The 19,231-nt window shown below is 42.8% G+C and overlaps 1 protein-coding gene across 2 annotated transcripts in view; it reads left to right on the plus strand.

Moving 5' to 3' along the window:
- Positions 1 to 19,231, plus strand: part of ST6GAL1 (ST6 beta-galactoside alpha-2,6-sialyltransferase 1) — a 143,270-nt gene that overhangs the window by 55,237 nt on the left and 68,802 nt on the right. The window contains exons 2-4 of one of the 2 annotated variants that reach the window (XM_038753069.1): positions 7,200 to 7,344; positions 17,950 to 18,048; positions 18,331 to 18,988. In XM_038753069.1, coding sequence (XP_038608997.1) covers positions 18,382 to 18,988 — 607 coding nt within the window. In that variant the 5' untranslated portion in view covers positions 7,200 to 7,344; positions 17,950 to 18,048; positions 18,331 to 18,381. The remainder of the gene's footprint in view (positions 1 to 7,199; positions 7,345 to 17,949; positions 18,049 to 18,330; positions 18,989 to 19,231) is intronic. The other variant, XM_038752994.1, reaches the window with a different exon arrangement.

Here is a 19,231-nt window from a genome sequence, read left to right on the forward strand (position 1 = left end):
TCTCTTCTCTTCAAGCTTCTTTGCGTTTCATTTGGATTGAATTGTGTGCATATGTGTGAGTATGTGTATGCACATAATAATGATGGTATTTGTTAAGCGCTTACTATGTGCCGAGCACTGTTCTAAGCGCTGGCATATGCATATGTATTGCATAGTTAATAGAAGATGGGCCTGGGACTCAGAAGGTCATGGGTTCTATTCCCGTCTCCACCACTTGTGTGCTGTGTGACCTTGGGCAGGTCACACAGTGCTCCAGCACTTAGAGCAGTGCTTTGCACATAGTAAGACCTTAACAAATGCCTTCATTTTTTTTTCCCCTCTGGGCCTCAGTTACCTCATCTGTAAAACGGGGATTGAGACTGTGAGCCCCACATGGGACGGGGACTGTGTCCAACCCAGTGCCTGCCACATAGATCTTAGCAAATACCATATTTATTATTATCATTATATGCTATATATTAACACATATCATATGCATGCATTCAATAAATATACCATGCATAACTATACAACTGTATACAACTATACAGAGAAGCAGCGTGCCTCAGTGGAAAGAGCCCGGGCTTGGGAGTCAGAGGTTATGGGTTCTAATTCCGACTCCGCCAATTGTCAGCTGTGTGACTTTGGGCAAGTCACTTAACTTCTCTGTGCCTCAGTTACCTCATCTGTAAAATGGGGGTGAAGACTGTGAGCCCCACCTGGGGCAACCTGATCACTTTCTATTCTCCCCAGTGCTTAGAACAGTGCTTTGCACATAGTAAGTGCCTAACAAATGCCATCATCATTATTATTATTAACTGAAATGCAAAGTGACATTTGTATTCATCTATACATTTGGAGAAGCAGCGTGGCTTAGTGGAAAGATCCTGGGATTGGGAATCAGAGATCATGGGTTAGAATCCCTCTTCTGCCACTTGTCAGCTGTGTGACTTTGGGCAATCAATCAATCAATCAATCGCATTTATTGAGCGCTTACTGTGTGCAGAGCACTGTACTAAGCACTTGGGAAGTACAAGTAGGCAACACATAGAGACAGTCCCTACCCAACAGCAGGCTCACAACTTCTCTAGGTCTTAGTTCCCTCACCTGTAAAATGGGGATGAAGTCTTGTGTGCCCTACTTGGGACACCCTGATTGCCTTGTATCTACTCCAGAGCTTATAACAGTGCTTAGCACATAGTAAGCTCTTAACAAGTGTCATTATTTTTATCATTATTATTATTTATTGTGTGCTAGTCTATAAACTTAAAAATTTTGGAAATTGCCCTGTTTAGTTTGCGTATGGTTATTTTGTTCTCACCCTTTTGTCTTTCTTATCTTATCCATCCCTGATTGTGCTGGCACTCAGTGACCTCTCATAACCTCTCATGCTGCTCTGGAGAAGCAGCATGGCTCAGTGAAAAGAGCCCGGGCTTTGGAGTCAAAGGTCATGGGTTCAAATCCTGGCTCTGCAAATTGTCAGCTGTGTGACTGAGCAAGTCCCTTCACTTCTCTGGGCCTCAGTTACCTCATCTGTAAAATGGGGACTGTCAGCCCCCCGTGGGACAACCTGATCACCTTGTAACCTCCCCAGCGCTTAGAACAGTGCTTTGCACATAGTAAGCACTTAATAAATGCCATCTTTATTATTATGTAAGCTCCTTGTGGGGTCCTGTTTATTGTTGCATTGTACTTTTAAGAGCTCAATAAATACTAGTGAATAAATTAAAGACCCGGTTTCTCTACATGTTGGGATAAGCCCAGCTTCCTGGTAGCAGGTAGGATGAAAAGCAGCAGGAACTAGTGGAAAGAGCAAAGACCTGGGTGCTAATCTTGCCTTTGCAACTTGCTCCCTGTGTGACCTTGAACAATTCACTTGAATCTCTGTGCCTCAGTTTCCTCATCTGTGAAATGGGGTTGATACCTGTGAGCTGCTGTAGAGACAGGAACTGAGTCTGATCTGATGTGACCTAGTGAAAAGAGCATGGGCCCGGGAATCAGAGGACCTGGGTTTTAATATCAGCTCGATCACCTCCTTGCTGTGTGACCGTGGGCAAGTCACTTCACTTCCCTCTGCCTCAGTTTCCTCATCTGTAAAATGGAGATTAAGACTATGAGCCCCATGTGGGACAGGAACTGTTTTCAACCCGATTTGCTTGCATCTACCTCACCGCTTAGCGCAGTGGTTGATACATAGTAAGTGCTTCACAAATACCACAATTATTACCACACCTTGCCCGGCAGTTAGTACAGTGCTTGGAACATGGTAAGCATTTAATATTTGTTATTATTATTGTCATTATTATCATTATTATCCATAGCTATAGTCAGCACCTTTAAAAAGTGCTTAAAGGGAGGCAAGAAGCCATTGCCTTAAGGAAGATTAGCAGCTCAAAGAGAGAGAGAGAGATCAGACAGATACTGTTTTCAGTGCCTTGTAGCAGACAGACCTGTCATCATTGCTCTGCCTTGATAAGCAGCATGGCTCTGTGGAAAGAGCCCGGGCTTGGGAGTCAGAGGTCGTGGGTTCTAATCCCCACTCCGCCACTTGTCGGTTGTGTGATTTTGGGCAAGTCACTTCACCTCTCTGGGCCTCAGTTCCCTCATCCGGAAAATGGGGATGAAGACTGTGAGCCCCCTGTGGGGCAACCTGATCACGTTGTAACCTCCCCAGTGTTTAGAACAGTGCTTGGCACATAGTAAGTGCTTAATCAATACCATCATTATTATTATTATTATTGATATGTCAGCTTATTTGGATAATTTTCTGAAAGTATGGGGGTTGAACATAAGACATTAAGCATTGTCATTATTGGGTCAGACCAAGGATCCATTCAGTTCAGTGTTTTGTCACTGACAGTGGAAATAGGTTACTTGGAGGTACAGTGTAATGATTTTCCTCCTGAAAAATCCATCTTCATAGTTAGGGATGGACCTTGTAACATTTCAGTCAGTCAATGGTAATTATTGAGCACTTACTGCGTGCAGAACACTGAACTAAGCACTTGGCTCAATAAATACGATTGATTGATTAACTAAGCACTTGGGTGTGTACAGTACAACAGAGTTGGTAGACATGTTTCCTGCCCATAATGAGCTTACATCTTGCATCCCATTTATCAATTTAATTGTATTTATTGAGCACTTACTGTGAGCAAAGCACCGTACCAAGTGCTTAGGAGAGTACAATTAAACAACAGACAGAATTCCTGCCCACAACAAACTCACAGTCTGGAGGGGGAGACAGATGTCAATGTAAAAAATAAATGTTACAGATATATATATCTGTTTTTTATTTTAATGTTTATATATAAACATATATATGTATATATATATATAATGTGCTTACATATATATGCACACAAATACATACATAGGTGCTGTAGAGATGGGAGGGAGGATGAGTGAAGAAGCAAGTAAGAGTGGTGCAGAAGGGAGGGGCACAAGAAGAGAGGAGGGCTTAGTCGGGGAAGGTTTCTTGGAAGAGATGTTCCTTCAATAAGGCTTTGAAGTGGGGGAAAGTAATTATCTGTCTGACATGAGGAGGGAGGGCATTCCAGGCCAGAGGTAGGATGTGGGAGAGAAGTCGGTGGTGAGACAGATGAGATCGAGGTTCAGTGAGAAGGTTAGCATTAGAGGAAAATCTCCCAAGTTTATAGCTGTTTCTTTTCTATGTCTTGTTTTATGCTGTCACGTCGTCTCCGACCCACAACTCTCCCAGAATGCCCTGCCTCCATCTGCACTCATTCTTGTAGTGTTTTCTTGGTAAAAATATGGAAGTGGTTTACCATGGCCTTCTTCGGCTCAGTAAACTTGAATGCCCACCCTCGACTCTCTCCCATGTCGCTGCTGCCCAGCACAAGTGAGTTTTGACTTACAGCATATTGCCTTCCACTCACTAGCCACTGCACAAGGTAGGAATGGAATGAGTTTGCCTCTGCTTAACTCTCCTTCCAATAGCCAGGACTGGTAGAGTACTGATAACTCTCCGGATGTGATCCTTAGAGGGTCGTTTCTTTCCTATACTGTTGAATTAATTCATTCCCTTTTGAATCTTGGTTACTGCTAGTCAGAATTTGAGGGGTTGATACTTAAATAAACTATAGCATTTATGGAGTCTTCTTGTTGAGCAGGAAGAATAAAGTATGTCTACCAAATGTCTTCCTCTTGCACTTTGTTTTTCACCTTAATGCTTTAAAATAATTTTGCACGATTATGTTTAAAATACATTTAACCTTTTAGGCTTAGATATTTCCTAGAGTGTCAACTATTTTGGTTTCTTGTTGATTAATTTTAGAGAACACATTGAGTACCGGTGTGTTTAATACTTTCTTTGCAGAGCAAGAGAAGGAAGGGGAGTTGGCCTGGGTAGTAACTGTCCCCATTAAATATGGCATGGGGATTGTGACTGTCTTGGAGAGAAGAGAGGGTAAAGGGAGCCCAAAAAAGATCATCCTGTCTGCCCTGGAACCAAGGATATTTACGAAGTTCTGAGTCTTTGGCCTACTATGCTCAATCTCCGTATTTGCCAGGGCAGTTCATTCACTCATTGTCACATTTATTGAGCACTTACTGTGTGCAAAGCACTGTACTAAGCACCTGGGAAAATACAGTACAACAGTAAGCAGACACATTCCCTGCCCACAACGATCTTACACTCTAGAGTCGAGCTTACATTCTAGAGGTTATATCAAATATAGAATTTGTCCTTTTTATTGTTGTGTTTAAAACCAATTTTATATTATATGTCCTCTGGCAATAAGACCACAATTTTGGAAGGGGAGGGAAGGGTCAGACCTGTTTCTTCTCTTTCTGGTGGTGTATGTGATAGTTTAAGTAAAATGAAGGAGAAGAAAATTCAACATTTCTCTGAAGGCTAGGTTATATAAACAGTATTTTGTGTCTGGTTTCTGAAAGTTGGATTTTAAAGTTGCAATCCCAACTGCCTAATAAACAGTAGAATATGAAACTGTGCCAGAAAAGACAAATGTGACTGCCTGCAAAATATAGCTCAAACATCAAAATATGAAAAGGCTAACTTGGAATTTGAAAAAAAAATGTTTCTACATGATAGAAAGATTATTTATTATCTCATTCTGCCTAAATCAATGATGTCTCATATATTAACATTGCAAGCACCACAGGTACTGAAATCCTTGTACTTTTTAATTCTAGCAACTTTGGTGTACTGTACTCTCCCAATCACTTAGTGCTCAATAAATATCAATGATTGATTGATTTTACAGATGATGAAACTGAGACACAGAGAAGTAAAGTGACTTGTGTTCAGTCTCACAGCAGGCCAGGGTAGAGCCAGTCAGTAAGGCAGTCATATTTATTGAGCACTTACTGTGTGCAGAGCACTGTACTAAGCACTTGGGTGAGTAAAATATAGCAGACACATTTCCTGCTCACAACGAGCTTGCAGTCTAGAAAGCATGGATTAGAATGTAAACCTTCCAACTTCCAGGCCTGTACTCTTTCTACCAGGCCCCACTACAAGTCAGAGACTGTCTGTGACTTGAGAAACAATCATTAGTACTGCCCCAACTGCTTGATCTTCAAGAGGTAAATTGTGTCATGGATTGATTTTAATAATGATTTGAACACATTTTTGCCCTTAAATAGCATGAGTATTTTTAGATCTGTTGACTGACTGAAGACGAATTGTGATCTCTGGGGACTTTAAACCCCTTGAAAAATAACACTTGTTAAAGAGAGTGGGCATTGTGCAAATACTCAGCTTTAGGTGGCATTGGATTCCATGCCTGAGAAAATCACTACTTTCCTTACTCTGCAGGCTCAGGATAAAAACCTAGAATGGTTGTTTCCATGCAGGCTTTTTGAAACAATGAGGGTGCTTAAAATGAATTTCAGTTTTTCCACTGAGAAAATGCCAGTGTCGGTTACCAAGGATGTTCTCTTGTGCCACAGCTAAAGTTGTGGCGAGGGAAGGTTTTGTTGCCATTCTACCCTTTACTGAGCTCCGGCTTGCTGAGGAGAAGGACCCATTTTAGGAGATCTCCCCACTTGGACTGTATGCTCATTGTGGGCAGGGAACGTGTCTACCAATTCTGTATTGTACTCTCCCAAGTGCATAGTACAGAGCTCTGCACACAATAACCAATCAGTCTTATTAATAATTATGGTATTTGTTGAGTGCTTATTATGTCCAGCCACTGTAGTAGGCACTGGGGTGGATATAAGCAAATTGGGTTGGACACAGTCCCTGTCCCATGTGGGGCTCACAGTCTCAACCCCCATTTTACAGATGAGGTAACTGAGACAAAAAGAATTTAAGCGACTAGCGTAACATCACACAACAGGCAAGTGGCAGAGTCGGGATTAGAACCCATGACCTTCTGACTCCCAAGCTGCTCTATCCACTACACCATGCTGCTTCACTTAGTGCTTACTGTGTGCAGAACACTGTACCAAGTGGTTGGGAGAGTTCAATATGACAGAATTGGTATGTCTGCCCACAGCAAACTCACTGACAGACATTAATATAAGTAAGTGCTCTGAGGCTGAAGGAGGGGTGAATAAAGGATGCCAGTGCAATCCAAGTGTAAAGGTGATGCAGAAGGGAGTGGGAGAAGAGGAAATGAGGGCTTCATCAGGGAACACCCCTTGAAGGAGATGTGCTTTAATAAGGTTTTGAAGGTGGAAAGAGTGATCATTTTTAGGATAGGAAGAGGGAGGGCTTTCTAGGCGGGAGGCAGGACACAGGTGAGAGGTCAGTGACTAGATAGATGAGATCATTATAGTGAGTAGGTTTGCATTAGAGGAACTAAGTGTGTGTAGAAGGAGGGAGTAAGGTGATTAAGTGCTTTAAATCCAAAGGTAAAGTGTTCGTTTGATGTGGAGGTGGGTGGGCAACCACTGGGGGTTCTTGAGGAGTGGGGAGACATGACCTGAATAGTTCTGTAGGAAAGTGATCCCAGCAGCAGAGTGAACTGAATTCAGGAGAGACAAGAGGCAATGAGGTCAATGAAGAGGCTGATGAAGTAATGAAGGCAGGATACGATTAACACGGTATCAGTTTGAATGAAGAAGAAAGGGTGGATTTTAGCAATGTCGTGAAGGTTGAACTGACAGAATTTGGCTGACAGGTTGAATTAGAGTGATGTTGAAGCCAGTGATGATAGGGATCGGTGATGGTGATGAGGATGACGTATGGGGTGAACTTAGTGATTTTAAAATTCTTTCTTTCTTTCCAGGTGGTGGTTCTGGATCTTTGTTAGAAAAATGTGTGCCAGACTTGGATGCAAACGAAGAGACTTTCCTGATGACGGAAAACATTTTGCAAGTACCTGAAGATGAAGACTAGCTGCAGCAAGCGCTTGGTACAGTGCTTTGCACACAGTAAGTGTTCAATAAATATGATTTATTGAATGTTGCTCAGGAGACACTGGCCAACAGCAGGAGGCTCACAGATTAATATTTAAGTTTGAAGCCTAGAAAGAGAAGCTCCATGCTCTCTGGCATCTTTTTCACATTGTGTTTGCCTACCTTGAGATTGCTTTTATAATTCCATCTCCTGCTCCATTTTCATTCTCCCTGTCCTCCCTATGTGAGATTACTACTGGCTATATATCTCCCTCCTACTTAAACTGTGAGGCCCAGATGGGATTTTCTTACATTTCCTCCAGTACTTGGCACAAAATAAATGCTTTACAAACACCACAATTATTGTTTTAAAAGTGGTCTTTCCATTCCTGAACTTCCACACTTTCCGTTATAACCCTTGTTGAAAACCCCTTCCGGGTCAAAGTTTTTCAGTATTATAGTAATTTGAGGTAAGACCAATACTGAAAAAAAGTTAAAAGTTGTTATTTCAGGAAAAGGTAAGGGCTAGTAGATTGCCTGTCCTGGATAGCACTCTCTAAAACCAGCTGGTGAAATCCAGTCCGTCGTATGCTGGTATCCAGTCAACCAGACTTTTTTTTTTCTTTTTTTGTTGTATTTGTTAAGCACTTTCTATGTGCCGGGCACTGTATTAAGCACAGGGGCATATACAAGCTAATCAGGTTGGACACCGTCTATGTCCCACATGGGGCTCACAATCTTAATCCCCCTTTTACAGATGAGGTAACTGAGACACAGAGAAGTGAAGTGACATGTCTATGGTCATACAGCAAACAAGTGGTGGAACTGGGATCAGAACCCAGGTCCTTTTGATTCCCAGGCCCATGCTGTATCTATTAGGCCATATCCTCAGGGCTTTTGTACTCGTGGGAAAGCCACATGTTGAAAGAGCAAATTGGTCTTTGGAACTACAGTTCTGGGTACTTATTCTAGGGGGAAGATTTAAATTTAACTAATTTTAATGTCCCCTCTGCTAATTTTAGGCTCCTTAAGGGCAGAGGTCAAGTCTACTAACTCTAGTGTATTCTCCCAGATCTTGGTACAGTGCTGTACAAAGAATGAGTGCTTAATGAATACGACTAATTGATTTTAAGGTGGAACTTATTCCATTGTCAAGTAGTTCCACTCTTTAACCCTTCTACCATTAATGCCCCTTGGGGACGATCACGTGAAAGGTGGAAGCAATACACGCATGCTTGCTACTAAGGGGAATGACCCTTCCAAAGAGGAAGACATTCCTACAAGTGAATACCTCTCCCCCCGCTTCTGGCCAGCTGGGCAGCAGGGTGGTCAGCCTTCTCTGGGGCTAAGTGGTCTCCAACATCCCTTGTGGTTGAGCATTTTGAGGAAATCCGTGGTCAATCTGGTCTCTGTTGGACCTAGTGTTGCTTGGAAGGGTGTATCTTCATTGCTGCCAATAGCAAACACTGGGCTTTTCCTTGGCTATCAATCAGTCATATTTATTGAGCATTTATGGACAGAGCACTATACTAAGCGCTTGGGAGAGTACAGTAATACCGAGTTAAGTTCCCTGCCCATAATGAGCTTACAGTCTAGAGGGGGAGACAGATATGAATATAAATAAATTACGAATAAGCCCTCTTTTCTCTGGCTTTCTCTTCCTTCTGTTTCACCTATGCAGTTCAATCTGTGGCCTTTGGACATTTGATATTTGCCCCCAAACCACAGCATTGATATACATATCTTTAAATTCTATATTACAAATTACTTATTCATATTCATGTCTGTCTCCCCCTCTAGACTGTAAACTCCTAATGGACAGGGAATATGTCTGCTAATTCTGTTGAATTGTACACTTCCAAGAGCTCTGTTTGGTGTTCTGCACATCGAAAGTGCACATTAAATAGGATTGATTGATAAGTGCAGTGGGACTAAGGGAGGAGTGAATAAAGGCTGTGAAACCACGTGGAAATGCATCCAGCCAAGATCCTGCCAAAGTAGAATAATAATAACAATCATAATAATAATAATAATAATTTTGGTATTTGTTAGGTGCTTACTATGTGCAAAGCACTGTTCTAAGCGCTGGGGAGGTTACAAGGTGATCAGGTTGTTCCATGGGGGGCTCACAGTCCTAATCCCCATTTTACAGATGAGATAACTGAGGCACCGAGAAGTTAAGTGACTTGCCCAAAGTCACACAGCTGACATGTGAGGGAGTCGGAATTTGAACCCATGACCTCTGACTCTCAAGCCTGGGCTCTTGCCCCTAAACCATGCTGCTTCTCTACCGGTTCTGTCTCTGGAGCATTCTGACAGTGCTCTGCCCACAGTAAGCACTTGATAAATATGATAGAATGAATGAATGGCAGTGCCTATTTACCAGGGAGCCAGGTGCCTGCCCAGGAGAGATTCATTCATTCATTCATTCAATGGTATTTATTGAGCGCTTACTGTGTGCAGAGCACTGTACTAAGCGCTTAGGAAGTACAAGTTGGCAACGTATAGAGATGGTTGCTACCCAACAACGGGCTCAGACTGCTGCCACTACAACACACTAAACTCAGGACCCGAGGATGCCTCTAGACTATAAACTTGCTTTTAGACTGTAAACTCATTGTGGGCAGGGACTACACCTGTTTATTGTTATGTTGTACTCTCCCAAGTGCTTAGTACAGTGCTGCGCACACAGTAAGTGCTCAATAAATAGGACTGAATGAATGAATGCTATTAAGGGAGCTCCTTGTATGCAGAGAACATGTCTACCCGCCCTACTGTGTTGTTCTCTCTCAAGTGCCTATCTAGTACAGTGCACAGCACACAGTAAGCACTCAAGGATCGATTGATGAATGGACAAGGGTCAGACGGAGAGACGTTTGAACACCCAGCGCTAGAATATCCTGTTGTCCCGATTGGCATAAATTCGAATCGCTTCAGCTGGTGTTTTGTTCATGGTTTGGGTAGTCTGGCTGATACTACCAGATCATGGCCTCTGTAGAGCACAAATTAGAGTTCCACAGGCTGAATAATAATATAATTATGGTATTTGTTAAGCACTTACTATATACCAGGCACTGTGCTAAGCACTGGGGTGGATACAAGCAAATTGGGTTGGACAGAGTCCCTGCCCTACATGGGGCTCACAGTCTTAATCCCCATTTTACAGATGGGGAAACTGAGGCACAGAGAAGTTAAATGACTTGCCCAAGGTCACACAGGAGACAAGTGATGGAGAGGAACTAGAACTCAGGTCCTACTGACCCCTAGGTTCATGCTCTATCCACTAGGCCATGCTGCTTCTGCAGTAAGTACTAAGCACTGGGAAAGATACAGGATAATTGGGACCGGGTCCCATCTCAGCCCCATACGGAGCTCACAGTCAAAAGGGGGAGTTAATAATAATGATAATGGCATTTGTTAAGCACTTACTATGTGCAAAGCACTGTTCTAAGCACTGGGGAAGATGCAAGGTGATCAGGTTGTCCCATGTGGGGTTCACAGTCTTAATCTCCATTTTATAGATGAGGTAACTGAGGCACAGATAAGTTGTGACTTGCCCAAAGTCACACAGCTGTCAATTGGCTGAGTTCAGCTGCTTCAAGCACAGAGGAGTTGAGTGACTTGACCTAGAGAAGCAGTGTGGCTCAGTGGAAGGAGCACGGGCTTTGGAATCAGAGGTCATGGATTCAAATCCCTGCTCTGCCACTCGTCAGCCGTGTGACTTCAGGCAAGTCACTTCACTTCTCTGTGCCTCAGTTCCCTCCTCTGTTAAATGGGGATGAAGACTGTGAGCTCCCCATGGGACAACCTGATGACCTTGTTATTCCCCCCCCCCCCCAGGTGCTTAGAACAGTGCTTGGCACATAGTAAGTGCTTAACAAATACCATCATTATTATTATCATTATTATTATTACCTAGTTTCTAACCCCTGCACCTGCTTTCTGTGTGACCTTGGGTATGTCACTTGAGTTCTCTGCGTCAATTTCCTCATCGGGAAAATGGGGATTCAATTCCTGTTCTCCATCCCACTTAGATTGCTAGCCCCATGTGGGACAGGGATTATGTCTAGCCTGGTAAACATATATCTAGCCCAGTCCTTAGAGCAGTGCTTCACACATGGTCAGTGCTTAACAAATAGCATAATTATTATTATTGACTAACATGAGTGGCACCCGTCAGTGTGCTGTTGACTGGGTAACATGCCAAATACCTGCCTAATTGCTATTAATGCCTGACCGTCTGCATTTTACATGCCTGATTTAGCCTGCGGCAGCCCACGTAGACACACAGTGGCCTAGTGGAAAGAGAACGGACCTGGTTGAGCCAAGTTGAAGTGGATATGTGGGACCAACTCTCAGTAAATCACCAGTCACTGTGTAACATAGGGAAGCAGCATGGCTTACTGGAAAGAGCACAGGCTTGGGAGTCAGAGGTCGTGGGTTCTAATTCCGGCTCTACCACTTGTCTGCTGTGTGACTTTGGGCAAGTCACTTCATTTCTCTGGGCCTCAGTTGCCTCATTTGTAAAACAGGGATTATGACTGTGAGCCCCAAATGGGACAACCTGATAACCCTGTATTTCCCTCAGCACTTAGAACAGTGCTTGCCACATAATAAGCGCTTAACAAATGCCATCATTATTAACGTGGGTTCATTAAAGTGTGTGTACATGGAGATATTGGAATGGGTCATCCAAAGTGACTCTACACTCTTCTTTTAAAGTGGTCATGAAAAACTGAGCTTAAATGTAGTGAGTGTTCCATTCCTCAAAGAAAAAAAGGATTCCTCACTTCCTCAAAGAGCTTTTATCCTTTGCCATTATTTTTCTCAGGGAAGCTATTATAACTTGTTAATTTGCATGTATTGCTTGAAAATAAATTAACCTAGGTGTCTTTGCTGGTGTACAAGTGATCTTACCTTTACCAAATATCCTTTTTCACCCAGTATGCCCACAAGCAGCTAATTATAAGCATTTATAGACTTTGAAGGTGCAATTATCCCTTCACTCCTCCTGCATGTATAATTAGTTCCCTACAGGTGTAAATTGTGAGCACAAATGCGGTGTGTGCACTAAAAAGTCCTAGTTAACATCCAGGTAAAAATATGGTTGGTCCACGGATTAGGGCTATTCATTAACACTTACTGAATTGTAATTATGGGAGGCTGTTTTTTTTTGCCTCAAAATATAAGGTTGCTCTTTGAAGCCTTTAATGCATATTTTTAAAGCGAAATAACCAGCTCTCTAGGCTTCAGTGTAAAATATCCAAGGTAGATGATTTTGTTGGCAGTAGGGCAGTTTCAGAAGGCCATGGAAATGAATAAAGGAAAATGAACAAGTTCTCACATTGAGAGGGCAAGCCATCAGTAGTATTAGTAATAGCTTTTATTGAGTACTCTCTTAAGCAAGCCACTGTACTAAATGCTTCAGAAATACCAAAAAAAAAAAGGCCAAGAACATGTTCCTTGTCCACAAGGAGTTTACCTTCTAATGGGAGAGGCAGAATCAAGAAATAAGTGAATGCACACTTGAGTAAACATATGCATAAGTACTGATGATGGCATTAATTAAGTACTTGCTATGTGCAAAGTACTGTTCTAAGCTCTGGGGAGGTTACAAGGTGATCAGGTTGTCCCACGGGGGGCTCACAATCTTAATCCCCATTTTACAGATGAGGTACCTGAGGCACAGAGAAGTTGTGACTTGCCCAAAGTCACACAGCTGACGATTGGCGGAACCGGGATTTGAACCCATGATCTCTGACTCCAAAGCCCGTGCTCTTTCCACTGAGCCATGCTGCTTCTCCCTGGTAATGGTTATGGGCTGGGAACATTCATTCTTTCAGTGTATTGAGAGCTTACTGCGTGCAAAACACTGAACTAAGTGCTTGGAAAAATCCCATAGAACAATGAATAGACATTATATTGTACTTTCTCAAGCCCTTAGTACAGTGTCTGGTACACAGTAAGCATTCAATAAATAATATTGTTTTATGGATTTGTGAAGCACTTACTGTGTGCCACGCACTGTGTTAAGCACTGGAGTAGACACTAGATGATCAGGTTGGACTCAGTCTCCCACATGGGGTTCATAGTCTTAATCCCCATTTTACAGATGAGGGAACTGAGGCACAGAGAAATTAAGTGACTTGCCCGAGGTCACGTGGCAGACAAATGTCAATATGGGTTTAGAACTCAGGTCTTTCTAATTCCCGGGCCCCTGCTCTATCCATTATGCCATGCTGCTTTCCAATAAAGAAATAAATCCTATTGATGATGTTAAGTATTAAAGTGCTAGAGATGGGCTATAGGTTTCTATGAGTTGGAATATTAGACAGTGAGCCCCATGTGCCTGATTAATTTGTATCTTCCCCAGTGCTTAGTACAGTGTTTGGCACATAATAAGTGTTTAACAAATGCCACCAGTAGTGTTAATTATTATTCTGTTGAGCATTAATCAGGGAAATCATTCTGGAGGGCTATCAGGAAAGCTTTAATTGCAGGGACAATTGATTTGGGTAGGCAGGGAGTTCCTTCAGGGGGAAGACCATGTGTGGGTGGATGGAGGCTGGAGAGTTGAGGGTATAAGATATTGTTAGAAGGCAACCAAGGTAACCAGGGGGCAAGTAGTGGGTGAAAAGACCCAATATGTATGTAACATAGGATGAGTTGGTACAGAACCTTGAAACCAATTGTGAGGTTTTTTTGTTTGTTTTGCTTTGTTTTTTTAAATGAGTGGCCCGTGGGGCTGGTGGAGAGTTTTGAGGGGTGGAGAGATGTGTGCCCAAAAATGCTTCTGAAGCTGATCCTGGCTACATTTTGCCCTAAGATGGGAGAGTCTTGAGGCAGGGAGACCAGTGAGGAGGCTGATGGTTGTAAGACAGTAGCCACGATATGACCAGAGCTCGTAGAAAAATTTGGCAGCCATTAGGGTGGAGCGGGAGGGACTAATCTCAGATATTTTGTTTAGGAAGAATCGGGAGCTATTTGGGTTGTGTAGAATGATGAGACAATGTCACACAGTCACCATTATAGGGAAATCAGCTACTCACCCCTCCCTCAGCCCCACAGCACTTTTATATATATATATATAAAAAATATATTATATTATAATATATATATAATTAATATATATATATATATTATTATTAATTTATTTATATGAATATCTGTCTACCCTTTTAGACAGCTCATTCTGGGCAGGAAAAGTGTCTACCAACTGCAATACTGTATTCTCCCAAGCACTGAGTAAAGTGCTCTGCACACGGTTAGTACTCAGTAAATATGACTGACTGAATCAACCCATTTCTCCAAGGGACTCAGATCCTCCCAATTGCTCTAGAGGCTTTGCATTCTACTTTCTTATCCATTGGACAGTGTCCAATCTGTGCCATTAGGAGCTGTGGATAAGAGAGGGCCAGGATTGGGGGAACAGACAAAAAATTGTCCAGTACCACATCAGAGCAAGACAAGAGAAAAGGCCAGTCAAAAGCCAGAAATTGGCATGAAACTGGACCTCTAGCCACTTGTTGCTCAAGAGACAGTAGCTCTGCTGAGCCCATGTGTACTGGGCTGATATTGATGCTGTCGGGTCTGGCTGGTGATGGCAAAGCAGACAAGGAGCAGCAGAAGAAGAGAGGTACCATCTTGTACATCCCTCACCCTCTTCCTTATACCCCCTTGCCTCCCTTCCTGGTGTTGTTTTTCTCCCCCAAAGTTTACCACAGTCAAATGAATAAGCTGGCACTCCTGACCTACAGTGTTTGAAAAGTCACAGAATCACAAAGGCCTTTCTTATTGGAAAAACTTTTAGTTCGCTCTGTGCTCATTTGTACTGGTTTAGTGACAGGTGTTGATCTACGTCAAGGATGCCAGGGAAGAGGGTTGGTTCTTCCTCCACAAATATTTCTAGAATCTGTTCCTTCATCTCCATCCAAACTGCCACCACACTGATCCAGGCACTTGTCATGCCCCGACTTGAATATTAGACCAACCTCATCGCTGATCCCCCTGCCTCAAGTTTCACTCCAGCCCCTACTTTGCTCTGCTACCTAAATTGTCTTTTTTTCCTGAAATGCCATTCTGAGCCCATCTCCATACCCCTCAAACATCACCAATTATGTTGTATTTCTCCCCACATTGAGTGGAAACTCCTGATCACTGGCCTTAAACCACTCTATCAGCTCTCTCCTCCTTGGTCACTCTTATCTCCCACTGCACCCTTTTTTGCAGTCTTTGTACGACTCTAGCTGACTCATTCTTGTCTTTTGCCACTCATGTCTTTCTCTAGCCCTTCTTCCTTCAAGGGTCTCCCTTCCCTTTGACTTCTGGCAGTCCACTGCCCTACCCATCATCGAAGCACCACTGAAATCACATCTCCTCCAGGAGACCTTGCCTGATTAATTTCTGTTCTTTCCTCTTTATGCTTCCCGTCATCATTATGGCACCTACAGATCCTTTAAGCATTAAAGCACTCCCAACCCCATAATGCTTATTTATACATGTTTATATTCCATTGTTTCTCCTAGTTGTATTTAATTCTAGTGTCTTCCTCCCACAATTGAATGTGAGTTATCCGAGAGTAGAAATGTCCCCCAGGAGAAATTTTAGTGTCAGTCAGCCAGTTGTATTTATTGAGTGCTTACTGTGTGCAGAACACTGTAGTAAGCACTTGAGAGAGTTCAATATAACAATATAGGGTCACTTGTCAACTAACTGTGTTGTATAATCCCAAACCCTTGGTATGGTGTTCTGCACACCACTTCAAGAAGTAGCATGATGAGTGGATAGAGCACAGACTTGGGAGTCAGAAGGTCATGCATTTTAATCCTGGCTCCACCACTTGTCTGCTGTGTGACCTTGCGCAAGTCACTTTACCTCTCTGTGCCTGTTACCTCATCTGTACAATGAGGATTGAGACTGTGAGCCCCAAATGGCACTGATTTGCTTGTGTCTACTCCAGCACTTAGTACAGTCCCTGGCATGTAGAAAGTGCTTAACAAATATCATTATTATTATCATTATTATTATCCTCTGTGGCTCAGTTACCTCATCTGTAAAATGGGGATTGAGCCCCATGTGGGACTATGTCCAACCCTATTTGATTATATCCACCCCAGCATTTAGTACAGTGCCTGGCACATAGTTAGTGCTTAAAAATACCATTATTAGTATTAATCATTTATTGGTTATTATTATTATGGTATTTGTTAAGCACTTACTATGTGCCAAGCACTATTCTAAGCACTGGGGTAGTTACAAGGTAAGTAGGTTGTCCCGTGTGGAGCTCCCAGTCTAAGCCCCATTTTACAGATGAGGGAACTAAGGCACTGAGAAGTTAAGTGACTTGCCCAAGGTCATACAGCAGACAAGTGGCGGAGGCGGGATTGGTTGGTTGGGATTGGTTGGCCATCTGTTCAATTTTTTTTAAACCAGGCAGCCTGGTTTGTCCCCTGTTGTATGACTGTTTTAAAAATTCCAATTTTGAATCTCCCTCCTCTGCATCTCCTGCCACCTAGACCTGCAGCTGGGAATTGAGTGTTAGATTTCTCGCAGTCCAGGGAGGGGAGCAACAAGGCTCTGGAGGAAGTGGGACACCCAGAAGTGTCCCCCAGAAGAAATGTTCTAGTGTCAATCAGTCAGTTGTATTTATTGAGCATTTACTGTGTGCAGAACACTTAAGTAAGCACTTGGGAGAGTTCGATATAACAATGCAGGGTTACTTGAAATCGTCATTCTTCTGCCAGACTTCATGTGGGGAGGCAGCATGGTCTTGTGGTTAGAGCACAGGCCTGGGAGTCCTTCTGACTAATCCCTCATTCCGGCTCCACCACTTGTCATTCATTCATTCATTCATTCATTCAATCGTATTTATTAAGCACTTAACTGCGTGCAGAGCACTGTACTAAGCACTTGGGAAAGTACAATACAGCAATAAAGAGTGACAGTCCCTGCTCACAACGATCTCAGAGTTTAGAGGGATGAGCTCTCACAGTCTAGAGACTGTCTGCTGTGTGACCTTGGGCAAGTCACTTAAGTTTTCTGAGCCTCAGTTACCTCATCTGTAAAATGGGGATTAAATTGTGAGCCCAATGCGGGACAGGAACTGTATCCAACTCAGTTACCTTTTATCTACTCCAGTGCTTAGTACAACACCTGGCATTTTAAAAATACCACTATTATTATTATTATTATTATTATTAATTTTCATTATATGTATCTCCTTGTACAGTATTTATGGGAGGACATCAGTAGCCACCCTAGAAATCAATGGTGACTATGATCGAAATGAAAAGGGGGCCACTTCTTTCAGCAATAGCATTTTGTAAAATATAATAATGTTCTTATATTTTCTGGTAGGGTAAGAGAAGGCAAACTCTTCTCTTTGTGTGCTCTTTGTGCTCTTTGTGTGAAGGCAGTAGAACTGTCTCCCTGAACTCACTGGGCCCTGCTTGAGCATAGGTTTCAGAGGAGGATAAAAAAAGGCACTAGAGCCAACTTCCATGATAAATAGAGGACTAACTTGTTTGAGTTCAAAGGGCATCTGTTTGTATTTCACTGCCAAATGAATATTGAGAAAATAAAGTCTATTCTCGGTGAAACTTCCAATAAAAAGGGAGGCGCTAAACCATTCTCTCTTGCCAGTGTGAGGTTAATGAAATCCCATTTCCCGAGAGACGGCTTTGGACCCGGATAACTTTCCAATGAGCTTACTTCGGTCTTGCTGCGGTTACCTTGATTCTGGTATGTCTGTGCATTTCTGATTCTTTAAGAAAGACTATGTTGTTAAGCTAACCCTCTGTTTCCTGGCCCTCCTCATTCCCATCGTGAATCACCACCCCACGAACCAAGGATTATGTATCACAGTTGGGGCTTTCTTCCAGCCTGGTGTAAGAATAGAAGCCGATAACTGTGTTGAGGAGTAAAAATAAAAAGTAGACATGAAATCGTATTTGTAACCTGAATCCGTGACATTGCCCTTAATATGGACTTTTTGTCTTTTATCCCCCTCCTTGTTTTTTTTAGGAATAATTTCCTGTCCTGGGTTGAGGAGCGCAGTTTGATGCACCCTACATTATGGTTCATATCAATCTGCTGAAAAAATTGATGTATGTCCTCTTGGCTTTTCTTCTGTTCCTGACTATTTGTTTGTGGAAGGAAACAAGGAAAGGCTATTATGTTTCTTTCAAGTCGGAGACAAGAGGTTTTCAGCTGCCTCGGACATTGGGGAAGTGGGGGGGTGAGTTGAATCAGGATCTGGGCCCTAAGGGAAGGATACAGGAACCAGTCCAAGAGGCCCAGCCCACCACCGCTCCGGGAGACAAAGCCAAGCCCAAGAAAGCCCTGAGCTCCCTCAAAGTCTGGAACGAAGACAATTCTTCCAAGAATCTCATCCCGAGGCTGCAGAAGGTTAGAAAAAATTACCTGAACATGAACAAGTATAATGTGACATATACAGGGAAACGGCAAACCACGAAGCTCAGTGCAGGGGAGCTTCTCTGTCAGCTTCGGGACCGAGTGAACGTGACCATGATTCGAGAGACGGATGTTCCCTTCAACACCTCCGAATGGAAGACCTACCTACCGGAGGACGAGATCAGTGGGAAAATAGGGCATTTGGGGAGATGCGCTGTGGTGTCATCCGCTGGGTCCATGAAGTCATCGCATCTAGGCCCGGAGATAGGTGAGTATTTATTTAATGACCTTGTTGCAAACATGATATGGAAGACATCTATCGAAGATTACCAAAATCCAGCTCTTGCAAATGCTGTTGCCCACAAAGCCAGTCAAAAAGTCACTCTATATCAGTCCCAAGGAGGAACTGTATTGTTTAATATCTGTCACCAAAATATTGTCATTTTCTGAGTCACATTGAGTTGTTCTACTTTTACCTGTATCAGACTGAGGCAAAAGTGGATTAGTTGTG

Source organism: Tachyglossus aculeatus, chromosome 1 (assembly GCF_015852505.1).
Source record: "Tachyglossus aculeatus isolate mTacAcu1 chromosome 1, mTacAcu1.pri, whole genome shotgun sequence".
Taxonomy (NCBI): Eukaryota; Metazoa; Chordata; class Mammalia; order Monotremata; family Tachyglossidae; genus Tachyglossus; species Tachyglossus aculeatus.